This window comes from Myotis davidii, unplaced genomic scaffold (genome assembly GCF_000327345.1).
Source record: "Myotis davidii unplaced genomic scaffold, ASM32734v1 scaffold309, whole genome shotgun sequence".
Lineage (NCBI taxonomy): Eukaryota > Metazoa > Chordata > Mammalia > Chiroptera > Vespertilionidae > Myotis > Myotis davidii.
The window spans coordinates 3093991-3112963 of NW_006383013.1; the positions used below are offsets into that span (position 1 = coordinate 3093991).

Here is an 18973-nt window from a genome sequence, read left to right on the forward strand (position 1 = left end):
ATGGCTCAGGCAGAGGACGCTCTCCGGAGTTGCAGTTGGTGACATGGGACCTGGATGTGGCCCACAGCCCATTTTATCTCTGCCCCAGCCCTCAAGAAAGGGCCACTTCCACATGCTCATAAACATGCTCTCATGAACTCCACACCAGGAAAAGGACACCCCTCCCCAGTGCTGTTGCTTTGTTTCTGTGACCATCATTCATCAAATTTGTCAAAATGGGGGGAACCCACTGGGCAGAAGGGTGGGCTTTCTCTCTCAACCTCAGTGCCCGATGGCAGAGGGACAGCCCCTGGCCCTCCTCACCTTCGGGATCTCCTTAGTGCCAGACCCATCTGGTGAGGAGACACACCCCTAGTGACTGTTGTCCCGATTCTCCCATTCCAGCCAAACACTTCAGTCAAGCAAATACTTTCCAGAGCTCTGTGGCCCAGTGTGTGTGTATACATATGTGCACACACGCATGCACACGTGCACACATGCACACAGCTCTGACTCCGCCTCAGAGCCCTGCACGCTCCTGGGCTCTCTCTAAATATCCCCATTCATCCTGCCCTGCTTGTCCTTCAAACTCCTCCTCCAGGTTCCTTTCCTGCCTGGTGATGCCTACCCTGGGCTGCAACCTCACTGTCCCCGCACCCCCCACCACCCCAGGCCACCTACACAAGGGAGGCCTGCTAATTTGCTTCTTTGCAAAGACTCAGAGGACTTCTTTCTCGTGGGCCTCCACACCCACCATTCAAGGGCTTTGCTGGGAGCATTCGCACATTGTCCCAAGCCCCCAACTGGGTGGGCCACACCAGGGCAGCTCTCTTTCCCCAGGCTGTTGAAGGGCCCAGGAACTGTGGGAGCACAGGGAAGCCTGGCGGGCCTTGGGAATCCAAGCCAGGCAACAGCCTCTGGTGTTGAGCCCCAACCCCACTGATGGGGAGTTCCCCAGGGCCTTGGCCTTCAGTCTTCTTTCATGATTCCTCGAGTCCCCAGAAAGTGATGTGGCAAATGGGTGTGTGGTTCAGGAAGCTTAGCCACATGTGGGGGGGGAGCAGAGGGGAGACTTTTATTTCTTGGTGCCTCCTCTAGTTTTGCTTTGTTAATTTTTAAAGCATGCACAAGCTCACATAAATACATTTCATTAAGAGAAACATACATGTCCGCCTTTGGTCTCTCACGCCCCTCTTCACGAACCCCTCCGCAGAGGCAAAGCCTGTAATAGTTTCAGGGGAATTTTCTTTTCTTTCCAACAAGCATTTACTATTTTTGCATTTTAAAAACAACTGATAACGCATCTGAACATTCAGAGGCTGTATGGGCTGGCTCTAGGCTCCTGGGTTAACAAAGTCATGAATGATGGACAGGGCATGATGGCAAAACAGGCAGCCCTTTGCATGGGAAAGAGGGAGGGAAAACTGGATGAATGGGGCTGCCCGTGCTGACCACATCCTCAGGTCTGGGAGCAAAGGTTAGTTTGAGGCCGACTTTCTGGATTTTCTCTGCTGCTTGCTGACATGTCAGTGGATATACACAGGGCAGGGGAGAAAGTGTCTGTGTTGGGAGGGAGGAACATACATGCAAAACATAAAGCTTATGTAGTAGGTGTCTGTGTGATGTGCATGAGTATGAAATAAAAGATGCAGGTCACTACGTTGGTGCAAATCGGTATGTACAGCTGTTACGTGTGCACACCTGGACCTGGAGGTCAGTGGGAAGTCAGTGTGTATGGGCAGAGGGGGGGTGTATGTCTGTGTGAGAATCCTCTTCCCCCTACCCCCACGGCACCCCAAGGCCTCTCCATCAGAAACACATGAACACATGACCTGGGAAGGGAGGAAGGCTGGGCAGTGCACTATGCACCCTGCTGCCTTTGAGAGCAATGTCTAGAAGACGGCTTAATACACTTACTGAGCAGGGACAAGGAGGCCAGAGGTCCAGTGCATAAAGGCCATGCAGTCTAGTTGGAGAAGCAAAGGGTTAACAGGACTTACTACAAACACCTAAGAATGAGAAGGTTATAATTGCTGTGCAAAGGGCATTTAGGAGAGCAAGAAATTCTAGCAGGATCAGGAGAAGCATAGTTTTGAGCGAGGCCTTGAAGGATTGGGAAGAATTTCACCACTGTGATGTGAAGGCCCATCAAAATAAAGACTTATGTGAGCAAAGGTTTGGGGCAGAGATGGGCAGGGAGTGTCCTGAAATGGTGATTCTTCCGATGTGGCTAGAAGCAAGGGTACATGGCAAGAGAGGGGCTCACGGTTTGGGCTGGAAGGGTCAGCTGGGATCTTGGCTACCATACTGAGGATCTCAGCGTGATGGAGATCTAGAGGCAGTAGCGAGCTAATTCCTGTTTCTGAGCAGGAAATTCAGGATGGTGTCTGTTTATAGATAGGAGTGGGGGGTGGGGAGTTGGTGAATGGCAGCTGGGAAAGTTCAAAGGTGAGGTGAGCAGCTGCTCACATAGATGCATACATAGGGTATCCCTAAAAATGTATGCAAACGCTTTGAATAATTATAAAGGCAGTATCTATTAAAATACATTTCATTTAACAGCTATCAGCTCTTAAAGTGTGTATACATCTTTTTGGACACTGTATATCTCACAATTCTATGTCCATTCCACCTTTAATAGACATTTAGGTTGTTTCCAGTTTGGGACTATTACAAATAATGCATCTATGGAATCCTTATACATGTCTTTTGATGCACAGGTGCATGCATTTCTGTTGGATATAAACCTAGGAATGGAATTGCTAGGTCATAGGATGGGCGTATATTCAGTTTCTAACTTTGGCCAATCTGGCAGTATGGAGTGATATCTCGTTGTGATTATAAGTGTTCCTTTTTAATGTAAAGAATTAAAATAAACAACTTTTTAAAAGTAGGATGCATCTTGATGGGACTAGTGGTTTGTCAGTTGCCTGCACCTTAGCAAGCACTCAAAATGCTTGAAGACGCAAGAAAAAGACCAAATGAATGCCTGATTTCAAGAGTGTTCTGTATTGAGTGTGGCAGAGCCTCTAACTTTGCTATGCCTGTGAAATTCAGTGAAATACGTTTCAGGCATAACAGAGGCCTTAAAAAGAAGGGTGATATTTCAAAAAAATTCAAACTTCGGGTTAAGGTGGTAATCTTCTCTCCCTTTCCTCTCCCTCCCTCTCCCCACCCCCGACTTAAGCTCTGGCCACATGGCTCCTGAGGAGTGTCCTTGTCTGTGTCTCTTCCAGGAACAGAGATCTGATCAGCAAATGTGGAGATGATGCCCGCATTTACATCATGTTCCAGTATCATCTCATCATCTACGTGCTCATCCTCTGCATCCCCTCCTTGGGCATTATTCTGCCCATCAACTACAGCGGGAACGTGCTGGGTAGGCAGCGCTCGGCAGGCCCTGGGCCTGGGCCACTAGACCTGAGAGGCAGTCTGGTAGGCAGGACAGGACTTAGGTCCTGGGAGTCTAGAAATCTACATTTTAATTCCACTTCTCAGAATTAGTTATGTGACCTAGCAGCCTATCCTTCAGTCTTCTCACCTGGAGACTGGAAATGATACCTCCTTTGTCACAAGTTTAACCCAGAGCCTGGCACCTAGCAGACACCCAGGAATAATTCAGTCTAGAACTGAATGACGTCACCCCATACTGCGCCTGGCCAGGTGTTCCTGGAGGCCCTTTTATGATGTAAAGTCCCTGAACCTGAGTTCTTCCTGTATCCACTCTGAAGGACAGATCATAAGTGCAGAATTTGTCTCATAAGGCGTCTTCCCACACTTGTTATAAAACAGAGTAAATCCTTTTGACAAAATAGCATCATGGGTGGAAGGCTTGGGCTTTAAAGACAGAAAAACCTTGACTCCCCAACTTTGACCCACATCTACTTCCCAGAAAATACCTTTGCCCAATCTAGCAAATTATTTAATCTTATATTTGGTAAGTCCATTTCCCCAGGGCTCCGTTTCCTGGACTGTCATGAGGATTGGGAGATGATGTGTGTTGAGTGCCTGGCACAATGCCTGATGTAGTAGGTGCTCGGTGAATAATAGCCAGTGGATAACAGGAAGATGGACAGAGCTGTAGGAAGGCTGTACAGCGAGGTGGTCTAGAAGAGCACCTTCAATGCCCTGGTGACGGCCAGTTTTACCCTAATTGCTCAGGTTTCTACTTATTTTTCCTCAGGCCAGAGGTAGACCTCAGTGAACTCAACATAGCACAGTGTCCATGCCTTTAAATACCACTACCAGAGCAAACCTCTGATCCTGTCTTTCCAGAGTCTCATCCCAAGCTAGTACGTTGGCAATGTCAGTATAACACAGGATCTCACAAAACCTGGAGATGTCTACACGGACAAACACACTTAGCCAGAAGGATTTTTCTCTGTCCGGATGAGGGAGCATCACATTTTCTGGAGTTTCGGGTCCTTGTCATTATTGCCAGTGGTAACAGTGCTGCTAATTTCATTATTCCACTCATGGCCTGGTTCCCTCAACAAGCATTAACGGGTGTCAGTTATGTGTCAGTCGTGCTCTGGGGACGCCACACCAAGACTCGGTCTTGCTTGACGGCCAAGGAGCCCCCATCAGCAGGCCCAGGGGAAAGAAGAGGCCTCTGCCATTTCTGTTGGGAGCTGGGGAGAAGCTCTGGGGAGCTAGAAGGAAGAGCAGGTCGCAGGCCAGCATCCCTGGGCACTCATTCGAGAGCCTTGAATACTGGCTCCCCATGGCAATCGAGGAGCCGGGCTTGAGATCAGCAACTTTCTTCTCTTGCAGACTGGCACAGTCACTTTGGTCGGACCACCATTGTCAATGTCTCCCCAGAGTAGGTACCTGATCCTCTTGCCTCCCATTCTACGGGCTGGGAGTGTTGGTGGGGAGAGAAGGTTCAATGTGAGGTACATAGCGTGGGCACCATTTGGCTGATAAGAAAGGCCTGATTTCCTTGGGGACCCAGGCTCTCAGTGAGATGCCAGTAGTTATGCCCTCTTGGTGGGGCAGAACTCTTGGTGCCTCAGTGTTCCCTATAAAGGGCGGAACTACCCAAACCAGCCATTCCTGAAGACTTGGAAAGATGTCCCTATTTGCTTAGTCAGTTCCCAACAGGCAAAGACCCCATAATAGCCAATAATTAAGGTATTGCTTCCCTGCCCACAAAATAGGACCAGGTAGTCGCGTGAAGCATATGCCTGATTCCCACAGTGGAGGGATGGAGGAACCTGGGTTCAGGCCCCACCTCTGCCACTAGGTGCCCTGGGTCTGGGACAGTGCACCCACCCCTCTGAGCTTCATCCCTAGTTTGTGGTGGGCGAAGGGCTGTTGGACATGATCTCTAAGCCCCCTCCAGCCCTCATGGTCCAGGAACCATGGGTTTTAACCTCAGCCAAACCAAAGGGTGGTCAAATCTATTTGTACTGAGCCCAGTGGAGCCCTGCTGGTCATGCTGAGAAAATAGACGCACTAGGTGCCTTGGCCAGGTGGGGCCAACTTCCTGAGAAAGCAGAAGCAGCAGTTCCAGCAGGTGTGAGTGGGGGTTCATACACTCTTGCCCTGCCTCCCCTCCCCCACCCCTCTGCTTCCACACCCCTGCAATGCACCAAACTCCCCAATCAGCAGAATGGGGTCATGGTCTCCTTTCACCTCCCTTTCAGCCATCTCCTCCTGGGGTGCCGCCAACCCCAGAGCAGAGCTTACCAGCTTCTCCCCGGGCCATCACTCTTGTGAGGAACCTACACCTTCCTGGCAATTCTATATAAGGCAGTAGAGTCTTCAACATCCATAAATCCATATTGACAGAGAGCCGGAGTGTTCCTTAGAGACCACATAACCTTGCCCCCTCTGAGGAACCTGAGGGTCGACACTAGATGAGGAATGTTAGGTGAATGTCAGGCACCAGGACGAGTGGTGAGGAGGTATTTTGAAGCAAGGCAGCCTTTTTCTCCTCCAGCCGCTCCAAATAAGGTGGGCCCTATTTCTGAACAGTCATCCTGGCCAGATGCCTGGGGCCAGCATCACTTGGGCCCAAAGCCCAAGTGCCCCACTCTTCCTGCCCCAGCGGAGGTGTCATGAATCTGCGGGTCCTCCTTCCTCCAGGCCTGAGTGTGACCCCAGATTACCTCATCCCAGAGGTCGGTTAGCTGTGGGGATCTGAACCACAGCCGCTGGCAGCACGACGTAGTGGTGAAGGGTCCAAGGGCTGCTGCTATGGCTAGGAGGGACCTAGGGAGATCACCTACCACCCTGACCCTCAGGGTGACACGAAGATAGTCACCTGGTGTGAGAGTCTAGTGAGAAATGTATATAAAGCATCTAGTCCCACCCTGAGGGGAGACTGTGGGTCTGGCATATAGTAAGCACTCAATGAATGTTAGCTTCATTAGCGGGCGGGACACCCACATCTCGCCATTGCCATCCCTTCCAAGGAACCCGAGTGTCTGGAAGCAACAGAGGGGCATCCTGGAGATTCTGTGTGGGTGGGAGAGGGAGTCCTGAGGAGACTGTGTGGGTGGGAGAGGGGGTCCTGGGGAGACTGTATGGGTGGGAGAGGGGGTCCTGGGGAGACTGTGTGGGTGGGAGAGGGAGTTTTGGGGTGACTGGGAGAGAGAGGGGGTCCTGGGGAGACTGTGTGGGTGGGAGAGGGGGTCTGGGGAGACTGTGGGTGGGAGAGGGGTCTCACCTCCTGTGTCTTGCCCCTGGCAGTAATAAGATCCTGTGGCTGCACACCTCCTTTGCCTTCCTGTACTTCATCACCAACCTCCTCTTCATGGCTCATCACTGCTTAGGGTTTGTGCCCAGGAGGAACTCCAAGGTAAGTGAAAGGAGCTGCCAGAACTGCTCCCTCCCAGCTGGAGCCCCTCCCCAGCTGGACCTCCCCATTCCCAGTCTCAGAGGCTTCTCAGTGGGGCACATTCTGCACCCCTGTGGGAAGAAGTCTCCTTAGCCCTCTGAACTGCACAGCCATCCCAGTCGTGAAACCACTGACTCACTTCCAAACTGGTTGGTAAATAGCTGCTCCCTGGTGCCTCCTACCCCTGCACTCTTGCAGCCCTGTCCCCTCTCTAGAGACCCCTGGACCTCCTCACCATCTGAAAACTCAAAAGTTAAGAAACCCCTAGCCCAGCAAGGCCCTGCATCCTAAGTGGCCAGTGTCCCCGGCTGAACCACTGGGAACTGTAAATATTTTCACTAGCCTGGCCCACTCCAACCATGCCCAACCTCCTTGGCCTTCCAGAGTCTTCCTAAATTCAGCAACCCCATGTCTTACCCCTGTGTCTCCCCACTGTCTTGGTTTGGGTTACCCCTACCCCATCTCCCATGCAGACCCGAGACAAGGATTTGAGTAGCATTGGTTTATTTGGGAGGTGATTCCCAGGAAAGACCACTGGACCCTGGGGGGAGGGGGGGAGGGCAGTGGGACTGGAAGGAAAGACCTCTGATAAAGGGGCTGGAAGGGGCAATTCACCACTGTGGGAGCCAGCCCCTAGTCCCATGGGAAACGTTGAGAATCGGAGTAGAGTGTGTGACCTAGAGTTGCTGAAGCTAGTGGGGAAAGTCGGGTGCACTTTCCCACCTACTCCCTCTCCATCGCTAGCTGAGGGCTGTGTTTGGTGCTTTAACTCTTCTTCACTCCTTGCTCTGCACGTGGGCTGGGCAAGCTGCCAAGGTCAGGAAAGAGGCCTCGTGTTTGAAGTGCTTGGGCGTCTTTGGGGTGTGAGGGGAGCGTCCAGGGGCGGTGGGCAGGCACCGCAAGGGGAGGGGCGTGCGAGTGGTGCGGCTCTGGTGGGGAAGGGAACCAGCTCAGAGGAACATCCCTGGCTCCTGCCCTCAGCCTTTCAAAGGTTCAATGGAGTGGAATCCGCTCCTTCGCGGCCATCCATCCTGATGAGCTGATTGACTTGACCTCACCCCAGAACCCCAATCCACATACCCCTGAAAGAGCACCCCAAAGGCTTCTGCCTTCCAGGCCTGGCAAGTAGCAGGCCTGCTCTAGATGCTGCAGGGCCCCCCCAAAGCCCCAGACATCCAGGTCCCGAGTAAGCAGTCTTCCTTCTCCATGTACCCTCCCCACCTAGGTCACAAGGACACTGATGATCACCTATGTCCCCAGAAACATCCAAGACCCTGATATCATCATAAAGCATTTTCAGTAAGTGGGTTGGATGGACTAAGCATGGATGGCCTCCTCCCAGTAACCCTGCCTGGATTCTTCTGTGGGTAGTGAGTCAGCACAGGAGGGTGAGATGAGAGACACCCCAGATGGTAGCTCACCCTGGACTGGGCTAAAGATCAGCCTCTCAGAATGGGGGAGTCCTAAAGCCACAGCAGATCTTCTAAAGTCAGGGGTTCCCTGCATAGCATGGATATTGTGGGGGGGCTAGTTTTCCTTTCCCTCGTCACTCCAACTATGAGCCCAGGGTGTTCTGGGCCACAGTCACCTAGGATAAGTCATCTTGGGGCGTCTGTTGTCACCCAAGTGTCCAGCCCCAGGAGCGCTCTCGCGCTCTCTCTCTCTCTCTCTCTCTCTCTCTCTCTCTCTCTCTCAGCAGCCATTCTAGCTCTGCCCCTGGGCCCTGTTATGGGTCATCTGGGGAAGGATGTGGCAAATCTCAGATTACAGGGATCAACCCCAAAGTTTGGTTTTAAGAGCAAGAGCTGGATTCTCCATCCAAGACCCAGGAACCATAGGCAGCTGAGCCCCCAGCTCTGTGGGCTGTAGCTCTGGGCCCAGGGTGGTGTGGCACATCCTCAGCTCTACAGCTGGCTCAGCATCCATGTTTGTGGCTGCAGCGAGGCCTATCCAGGGTGCGTAGTGACCAGAGTCCACTTCTGCTATAACGTCAGGACCCTCATTGACTTGGACGATCAAAGGTGAGGCTGCAGCGGGGCCGTCTGCCTCTGGGATGGGGGTAGAATGGGAGGATGTGGCTTCGCTGGCCCCTGACTACAAGACCCTCCCGCTCCCCATTGCCTGCTGGCTGACAGGCGCCATGCGATGCGGGGCCGGCTCTACTACACGGCCAAGGCCAAGAGGCATGGGAGAGTGATGATCAGGATCCACCCCTGTTCCCGCTTGTGCTTTTGCAAATGTTGGACCTGCTTCAAAGAGGTAAGTGGCACAGGTATCCGAGGTCACAACAGAGAAAGGGCTGGGGCCCTGGGTCTCCAGGCTCTGTCCAGGGCTCAGGAAGTGGCCCAGCCTGCACCCTCAGACCCCAGGCCCTGCCTGCCTCCGTGGAGAATGTAGAGGAGAGACCAGGGAGGCTTGCTTTGTCCCACTTCTAGTCTTGGATGGGAGGACCAGAGAGAAAACACTAGGCTGCTGTAGCCTGCCAGGCCTCGGGCTTTCGAAGAGATAGGACAGGAACACTTGCAGGCAGTGGGCTTCGTCTTATCCCCCACCCATTGGGGCTGGAAGGCAGCCTCAAGACTCAAGCACTTGCCTCAGGGCAACACTGAGCTCTAGTCAGAGAAAGAATCAACCCCCTTTCCTGAAAATGCTGCAAACCTACTCTTTCACTCCTCTGGAGTCCACCCAAAATCCGAAAGCACCCCTAACCCCCAGCTGTGCCTCACTTTCCCCAGACCTAGAAGCAGGGAGCTAGTTTTAGAGTTGAAGCCTCTTCCTGTTCTAGAGTTGGGTGCTTTGAGCCCACCTGGGTCCTGAGCCAGGCTTCCCTGGGAGCTGGGAATGAATGGAGGCCTTGGGCCCACTGCCCAGTGTCCAGGCAAGGCCTTCCCGGAGCTCTGCCCCCAGCTCTGAGGGCCCCTCTCACCCAGGTAGACGCAGAGCAATATTACAGTGAGCTGGAGGAGCAGCTGACGGATGAGTTCAACGCCGAGCTCAGCCGTATTCCGCTGAAGCGTCTGGACCTGATCTTTGTCACCTTCCAGGACACCAGGATGGCGACGCGGTGAGTGTCTCGTCCCAGGAGTGGGCCTCTGCTTCTCTGAAGCTACCTCCTTCCCTGAATTTCAGCCAAGGGGAGGAGGAGAAAGCCTCTCTCCAGTTTGCAATATCCTGCCCTCCCCAGCCCCTGCATATCCTCACAGGCAGCGCCATCTCCTGCCCAGAGCAGGGCCGCACCCTTTCCCCCAGGGGCCAGCTCAGCTCGTCGCTGGTTACACCAGGTCCTGAGCGCCTCACTCCCCTGTGTCCTTTCCACAATCACAGGGGTGGTCAGAGTAGCCTTTGAACTCTTGGTTCCTCTTCTGGGACAAGAACGATACCCATTTTCTCCCTCATCACTCATCATCTGCTCCTCACCACAAGTGGCAGTCAGGGTAGAGAAGCCCAGCTTGCATTTCTCCTCTCCTGCTGCAGGACTCCCCACTCCTGGCCTTCAGCCTCCTCTCTCCCGGACCCCAGCCTCTGGCAGCCCCACCTTAATAAGGAGTGGATTATGTCCACTCTAGAATGTTCTGGACGGATCCTTAGATCCTTAGGACTGGATCAAATAGGCGAGAGCCCCAGAATCAGCCTCTTGAGGGTCGTGGGGGCCCGCCTCTCCCTGAGGAGCCTGATCATGGACAACACTGTCCTCGCCACCCAGCCCTACAAAGGAGCCGCGGGATAGCCTAGCAGTTAGTCACGAATAATTGTGTGCAACTTTGCAAATCTCAAATTTCTTATCTGTCAAATTTGCTTATTTAGATCTTCCCTGTCCAGCTCCCAGAGGCTTAAGAAAGGATATATGTTCTAATTAGTGTGCGTGTTCTATGAAACACCTCGTCTACATAAGACTGTGCTTCTTATGTTCTGAGACATGGTTAATTACGGCGGAAGTGTGGAGGAGAAGGCCGAGATGGGGTCCTTTACGTGTGTGTCTTCAGGCACCTTAATCTGTGCCATTGGGATTATGTTAATCACCAACAAGCACAGTGCTGGGCGCACAGAAAGAACTCGTGATTGGCAGATATTGATATTTGGATGAGGGTGAAATTAGTGCCTCCCCTGTCAAGCACTGAGAAAGAAAATGTCTTGGTGTTATCTCTGCTGTCAAGGGGCCAAGACATTAACTGAGAGCCATGTGGTCTCCCCCCTTCCTGGGCAGCCCCTCCCTCTAACACCCCTTTCCTCCAGCGACTAGACCTCAGGATCTGCCCACCTCTAAGGGCCTGGGAGACATATCCAAGGCTTCAAGAGGCCCCAGGAAGTGTATGAGCCCCCACCTGGGGAACCCTGGCATGAGACCCCCCAAGCCCGTCATCTTCACCCCTAGACTTCTGTCTCGTTCCCCCATCTCGGCAGCATCCTGAAGGACTACCAGTTCGTCCAGTGTGGGGTGCGCCCCCAACAGTCCTCGGTGACCACCATCATCAAATCCCACCGCTGGAGGGTTGCCTTTGCCCCGCACCCCAAAGACATTATTTGGTAAGCCCCCTCTTCCGCCCCCTCCCCTTTGAGACTGAAGAAGGCAACGGGCAGCAGGACGGAAGATGAATCGGGCTCATTTTGTTGCCCATTTGTGGCCCCCTCTGGGCTGGGCCATGTCCTCTCCTGAGGACCCCAGCCTCTGCCACCCCCAAGCCCACCCCACCACAGGCGAGGACGGCACCAACTCCCGGGGGAAAGGTTTTTCCTGCAGAGAGAACTCATCTATTTTTTTTTTTTTGGCTCACCTGTGTGATATATTGAGAGCTTTTACAAAGGGTATGATTGAGGGAAAGGTCCAGAGCCAGTGGCATGCAGGTCTAGGTCCAAGGGGCTGAATGAAACCAGGGAAGCCTGGCCCACAGCTGGCATGCAGGAAATGACATGTGGGCTCTGTCGAAGGGCTGGGACCTGGGGTCCTAAGTGCATCTCTTTCATCCATCCCTCCCAGGAAACACCTGTCTGTCCGCCGCTTCAAATGGTGGACCCGCTTCATCGTAATCAACACCCTCCTCTTCTTCCTCTTCTTCTTCCTCACCACTCCTGCCATCATCATCAACACCATCGACATGTATAACGTCACCCGCCCCCTCGAGAAGCTACAGGTACCTCCTCTGCTCAGGCCGGCCTGGGGCACCAGGGAGGTGAAGGAAGAACCTAGAGGAGGATGGAATGGGTGGCCCACGGGGACATGGATCCAGAGCCCATGCACCAGCACTTTGGTGGAAGTGGCATCAGGGTAAATGGTGGATGGAGTTTCCTTTGTTCTAAAGGGGACGAATACTCGTTGCTGCCCATCTTAGGGACTGGGACTGAGAAGCAAAGGGAAAGTGGGGGAGCTGCAGAGAGGTTCTGGGGTGAGTTTGGAGGAAAAGGATGGTCTAGTCCAGTGGTTCTCAGCCTTCTTCATGCCGCGACCCTTTAATACAGTTCCTCATGTTGTGGTGACCCCCAATTTCATTATTACAAATTGAACTAATCAAAGCATAGTGATTAATCACAAAAGCAATATGTAATTATATATGTGTTTTCCGATGGTCTTAGGCGACCCCTGTAAAAGGGTCATTCGACCCCCAAAGGGGTCGCAACCCACAGGTTGAGAACCACTGGTATAGTCAATCATGGGCTCAGAGAGCTTTTTTAGATCCACCATCCAGGCCTAGCGGTGCAGAAGGGGCAGCAGAAGGCATGGCAGGTGCGGCAGCTCTGGTCTCCCCACGTTCTAGAGCTGGGCCTGTGTTTGGGGGATAGGGTTGAAGGTGGGAAGAGTGCGGTAAGCTCCAGCACAGCCTTCTGGTAGAAGGAACACCCCAGATCTGTGTTGAGTCCCTCACTTCCAAGATGGGAGCGCTGGGCCCACAGGAGCCATTCCGCCATTCCGGAGTCAGAAGATGCTCCTGAGAATGGGTCCAGGAACCAAACTGGCCCATTCCAAATTCTATAGCCTCAGGCTGTTGTCACGGGCCTAAAATGCCTCTTTTCAGATTATCCTCTCTCTCTCTCTCTCTCTCTCTCTCTGGGCCCTCCTTTGTCATCTTCACGATAGGCTCCAGGCAGAAGCTCCACAGCTCCCCCTGGGGATTCATTATATATATTATTGATCTCAGAGAGGAATGGAGAGGGAGCGAGAGAGAACCATCAATGATGAGAATCACCGATCTGCTGCCTCCTGCACACCCCACACCAGGAATCGAGCCCGCAACCCGGGCATGTGCCTTGACCTGGAATTGAACTGTGGCCTCCTGGTTGATCCACTGAGCCACGCAGGCTGGCCTCCCTGGGGATTCTTTATTCACATCCTCCCCCTTTTTGCCACTTCTCACACAGCATCACATTAAACACAGTGTCATCTCCCCGAGGGATGAGACATGAGTGACAGCAGCTGGTTCTGGTCCAGGCTGCCCCTCCAGCGACCTTAGCATAGAAGGTCTATGCCCCTTGGATGCCACTTGGCTTTAGGGTGGGAGCCTCTGTGTCACCAGCCAGGCCGACCCCTGGCCAAGAAGGCAAGTGAGAAGGACCAGGCCCACTGTGCAGCTCAGGGAAACCAGGCCTGCGCCGGGACCAAGCTGGAGAAGAGGCCAGGTGTGTGGAAGAAGGCAGAGGAGGCCTGGAAGGAGAAGGGGCCTTCTTGCACTGATGTCTCTCTCCCTCTCCTGCCCCACCCCTGCAGAGCCCGATCATAACCCAGTTCTTCCCCTCCCTGATGCTCTGGGCCTTTACAGTGATATTGCCTCTGATCGTCTTCTTCTCTGTCTTCCTGGAGGCCCACTGGACCAGGTGAGCTGGGGCCTCCTCTCCAAGACCTGTTCTTCCCAGCCCTTCCCCTGTCCTCCCCCCACCACCCACTAGCCTGGTGCTCTGTCCTCCCATCTGGCCCAAGGAATGGAATTGGATACCCAAAGCCATCCCAAAAGGGTAAGGGGAGGGCTGCATCGTCTCTGGATCTCTGGCCTCAGGGATGCTGAGACAGGGCCACTGTATAAGAGATGTGGGGCCAAACCAGGTGTCCTTGGGCGAGAGCTTCCAGCTGTGCACTGAGGGGGTGGAGCTGTGGGCAGAGAGGAGAGAGCAGGACTGGTTTGGAGAATGCCCAGAAGGCTGCTCTGGCCAGCGCAGAGGAGCCCGTGAATTCAAACTGGCTGTGGACCCATCTAGCCCATACAGGGCCCACATTTTAAGCAATCAGGAACCATTTCCCATGGGTGAGCCCTCGTAGTTCCATGGTGGCTAATTGGATGGAAAGTATTTATTATATCCTGGGCAGGTGGACCTGCTCTGGTCTGAGGGCTACATGGGTCTCAAAAGTTATTTCCTGCACCAACGTTCCTACCATCCTCCCGGCAGCAAGCCAGGAGGTTTGTCCTAACAAATCCTTCCTGGTGTCTCCTGTGGCCAAGAGCAGGGCTTGTGTTCATCATTAAAACGCCAAAGGTATTTTGAATATCATTGGTAATGTCCCTTTAACTATGTGGCACAGATGCCTCCCCTTCCTGTGCCCAGGGTAGATAGCACTAGTTGATCATGCGATGTTTTCCTGCTGCTGCCAGGCACAGCACGCCTCACAGTCCTCCATGGAGAAGGCATTGGTATGTGCTAGTAAATCCATCCAGGTAGCGGGCTCTCTCTCTGTCTCTTCATTCTGTAGTTTTAAGCCTTTGGTTCTTATCACATCTCACTCACTGATGAATCTCTGTTCCCTTCCAGATCAAATCAGAACCTGGTCATCGTGTATAAGTGCTACATCTTTCTCGTGTTCATGGTGATCATTCTGCCCTCTATGGGCCTGACCAGGTAGCTCACCTCTAATTTTTCTCCTTTCTCAGTCAGGCTCAGCCTAGCGTTGGAGCCTCCTCTTTCGGATACTGTAGGTCTACCTGTAGTTGCTGCAAATCCATTCCTCGATTGGCAGTCCAAGGGGCCTGTCATGTGCCTAGCATGTCCCAGGTATCATGCTAGCTCTAAGGTGTCAGCCATGAACGCTGTCCTCACAGAGCTTACCATCGAGCTGGAGTGACAAGTCATGCCTACCAGCTAACTGAAAGCCAAACTGGGAACCACACAGTAGAAATTCAGAAGGAGAGAGCACTGTGGGAGAAATTTTGCTAAAGGAGGTGGCCTCGAGCTGAAAGGCCAAGGGCTAGGGGCAGGATGGCCCAACATCAGGAAGGAGGAGAGGCAGCTAGAACATCAGGGTTCAAGACTCTTTGGGACTTGGGAAAGGGAAGTCAGACCAAGAAGAACTGAACCTAAGGCCTTAGTTCATAAATTCATTAACTAAAGGGCCTGCCTTGTTCTTGCTTCTAGTTTGGATGTCTTTTTGCGCTGGCTCTTTGACATCTACTACCTGGAGGAGGCCTCCATCAGGTTCAAGTGAGTACTCGAGTGCATGTTGCAGGTGCACTCCCAGTGTGCACTGGGGCTCTGTGGGTTCGCACCAGGATGTGGGTGTGTGCACCCTTTACTTGTTCACACAGGGAGAGACGAATGCATGAGGGCTACATGGGTCTCAAAAGTTATTTCCTGCACCAACGTTCCTACCATCCTCCCGGCAGCAAGCCAGGAGGTTTGTCCTAACAAATCCTTCCTGGTGTCTCCTGTGGCCAAGAGCAGGGCTTGTGTTCATCATTAAAACGCCAAAGGTATTTTGAATATCATTGGTAATGTCCCTTTAACTATGTGGCACAGATGCCTCCCCTTCCTGTGCCCAGGGTAGATAGCACTAGTTGATCATGCGATGTTTTCCTGCTGCTGCCAGGCACAGCACGCCTCACAGTCCTCCATGGAGAAGGCATTGGTATGTGCTAGTAAATCCATCCAGGTAGCGGGCTCTCTCTCTGTCTCTTCATTCTGTAGTTTTAAGCCTTTGGTTCTTATCACATCTCACTCACTGATGAATCTCTGTTCCCTTCCAGATCAAATCAGAACCTGGTCATCGTGTATAAGTGCTACATCTTTCTCGTGTTCATGGTGATCATTCTGCCCTCTATGGGCCTGACCAGGTAGCTCACCTCTAATTTTTCTCCTTTCTCAGTCAGGCTCAGCCTAGCGTTGGAGCCTCCTCTTTCGGATACTGTAGGTCTACCTGTAGTTGCTGCAAATCCATTCCTCGATTGGCAGTCCAAGGGGCCTGTCATGTGCCTAGCATGTCCCAGGTATCATGCTAGCTCTAAGGTGTCAGCCATGAACGCTGTCCTCACAGAGCTTACCATCGAGCTGGAGTGACAAGTCATGCCTACCAGCTAACTGAAAGCCAAACTGGGAACCACACAGTAGAAATTCAGAAGGAGAGAGCACTGTGGGAGAAATTTTGCTAAAGGAGGTGGCCTCGAGCTGAAAGGCCAAGGGCTAGGGGCAGGATGGCCCAACATCAGGAAGGAGGAGAGGCAGCTAGAACATCAGGGTTCAAGACTCTTTGGGACTTGGGAAAGGGAAGTCAGACCAAGAAGAACTGAACCTAAGGCCTTAGTTCATAAATTCATTAACTAAAGGGCCTGCCTTGTTCTTGCTTCTAGTTTGGATGTCTTTTTGCGCTGGCTCTTTGACATCTACTACCTGGAGGAGGCCTCCATCAGGTTCAAGTGAGTACTCGAGTGCATGTTGCAGGTGCACTCCCAGTGTGCACTGGGGCTCTGTGGGTTCGCACCAGGATGTGGGTGTGTGCACCCTTTACTTGTTCACACAGGGAGAGACGAATGCATGCAGGCACCTCATTAGGCAGCGTCTTAACCTTTCCTGTGCTGTGGGCTCCCGGGGCAATCTGGTAAAGCCAGGACCCCTTCTCTGAATTTTTTGAAATAATTGTAGATTCATAGGAAATTGTCCCTCCCCCCCCCACCCCAAAGTGCCCTGTGTTCCCTTCATTCAGGGTCTCGTAATGGTAATATCTTGCATGATTCTAGCACAATATCATACCCAGGAAATCGACATTGAAACAACTCACAGAGCTTATTCCGGTTTGGCCAGTTTTACATATACTCCAAGTAGATGTCTTTAAATGCACAACATACCTGGGTTACAAACAATAGCAACTGCACTGAAGTCTAGTTATCAAGTAATTTAAAAATCAAACTTGTAACACGATCTTTGTAACACATTTAATGGCAGGACAATGCGTTTGAAATGTAGGCAAGCTAATGTTACGCTTTATTGTCTTAGAGGCATCAGTGTGAACGCTGATGTGACTCAGCTGGAAGAAGAATATTAAATGGGGTTGGGGGAGATCTCTGACAAGGCAACAGGCAGGTCGTGTTGGACCTCCAGCCAATTTCAATTTTATGTTTTATTTTTAAGATTGCCAATGTTGAAAAGCCCAATTTTCAAAGACGTAATGTTGGTAATGACACCCACGCTACCATAGCTTGCTCTGTAGAGCAAGGACCAGAATTCTCCAAGGTTTATGTACTTTCTGCAAACCCTAATTGCAATAAGTTGTAAGTGTTTTCCCAAGATGAATGAGTTCATCATTGGCTATTTTACGTCTTGAACACGGTTTATATATGAGAAAGGAAAGCACTGGGAGTTCATGACAACTCTGATGCCACGGAAGGACAGCTTTAGAAGGAGTTCTGAAATATGTCCAGGGCTCGGCCTCAGGGATGCTGAGACAGGGCCTCTGTATAAGAGATGTGGGGCCAAACCAGGTGTCCTTGGGCGAGAGCTTCCAGCTGTGCACTGAGGGGGTGGAGCTGTGGGCAGAGAGGAGAGAGGACTGGTTTGGAGAATGTCCAGAAGGCTGCTCTGGCCAGCGCAGAGGAGCCCGTGAATTCAAACTGGCTGTGGACCCATCTAGCCCATACAGGGCCCACATTTTAAGCAATCAGGAACCATTTCCCATGGGCGAGCCCTCGTAGTTCCATGGTGGCTAATTGGATGGAAAGTATTTATTATATCCTGGGCAGGTGGACCTGCTCTGGTCTGAGGGCTACATGGGTCTCAAAAGTTATTTCCTGCACCAACGTTCCTACCATCCTCCCGGCAGCAAGCCAGGAGGTTTGTCCTAACAAATCCTTCCTGGTGTCTCCTGTGGCCAAGAGCAGGGCTTGTGTTCATCATTAAAACGCCAAAGGTATTTTGAATATCATTGGTAATGTCCCTTTAACTATGTGGCACAGATGCCTCCCCTTCCTGTGCCCAGGGTAGATAGCACTAGTTGATCATGCGATGCTTTCCTGCTGCTGCCAGGCACAGCACACCTCACAGTCCTCCATGGAGAAGGCATTGGTATGTGCTAGTAAATCCATCCAGGTAGCGGGTTCTCTCTCTGTCTCTTCATTCTGTAGTTTTAAGCCTTTGGTTCTTATCACATCTCACTCACTGATGAATCTCTGTTCCCTTCCAGATCAAATCAGAACCTGGTCATCGTGTATAAGTGCTACATCTTTCTCGTGTTCATGGTGATCATTCTGCCCTCTATGGGCCTGACCAGGTAGCTCACCTCTAATTTTTCTCCTTTCTCAGTCAGGCTCAGCCTAGCGTTGGAGCCTCCTCTTTCGGATACTGTAGGTCTACCTGTAGTTGCTGCAAATCCATTCCTCGATTGGCAGTCCAAGGGGCCTGTCATGTGCCTAGCATGTCCCAGGTATCATGCTAGCTCTAAGGTGTCAGCCATGAACGCTGTCCTCACAGAGCTTACCATCGAGCTGGAGTGACAAGTCATGCCTACCAGCTAACTGAAAGCCAAACTGGGAACCACACAGTAGAAATTCAGAAGGAGAGAGCACTGTGGGAGAAATTTTGCTAAAGGAGGTGGCCTCGAGCTGAAAGGCCAAGGGCTAGGGGCAGGATGGCCCAACATCAGGAAGGAGGAGAGGCAGCTAGAACATCAGGGTTCAAGACTCTTTGGGACTTGGGAAAGGGAAGTCAGACCAAGAAGAACTGAACCTAAGGCCTTAGTTCATAAATTCATTAACTAAAGGGCCTGCCTTGTTCTTGCTTCTAGTTTGGATGTCTTTTTGCGCTGGCTCTTTGACATCTACTACCTGGAGGAGGCCTCCATCAGGTTCAAGTGAGTACTCGAGTGCATGTTGCAGGTGCACTCCCAGTGTGCACTGGGGCTCTGTGGGTTCGCACCAGGATGTGGGTGTGTGCACCCTTTACTTGTTCACACAGGGAGAGACGAATGCA

General features: G+C 52.2%; 1 protein-coding gene across 4 annotated transcripts in view; it reads left to right on the top strand.

Moving 5' to 3' along the window:
• The window catches only part of TMEM63C (transmembrane protein 63C), a 68664-nt gene that overhangs the window by 38160 nt on the left and 11531 nt on the right, over positions 1-18973 (top strand). For 3 of the 4 annotated variants that reach the window (XM_006778821.2, XM_015558058.1, XM_015558059.1), the window contains 12 exons: positions 3216-3358; positions 4753-4801; positions 6676-6784; positions 8049-8122; positions 8764-8844; positions 8959-9082; positions 9754-9887; positions 11225-11347; positions 11799-11952; positions 13521-13627; positions 14555-14641; positions 15155-15220. In XM_006778821.2, coding sequence (XP_006778884.1) covers positions 3216-3358; positions 4753-4801; positions 6676-6784; positions 8049-8122; positions 8764-8844; positions 8959-9082; positions 9754-9887; positions 11225-11347; positions 11799-11952; positions 13521-13627; positions 14555-14641; positions 15155-15220 — 1251 coding nt within the window. Of the gene's footprint in view, positions 1-3215; positions 3359-4752; positions 4806-6675; positions 6785-8048; positions 8123-8763; positions 8845-8958; positions 9083-9753; positions 9888-11224; positions 11348-11798; positions 11953-13520; positions 13628-14554; positions 14642-15154; positions 15221-18973 lie in introns of all 4 variants that reach the window. The other variant, XM_015558060.1, reaches the window with a different exon arrangement.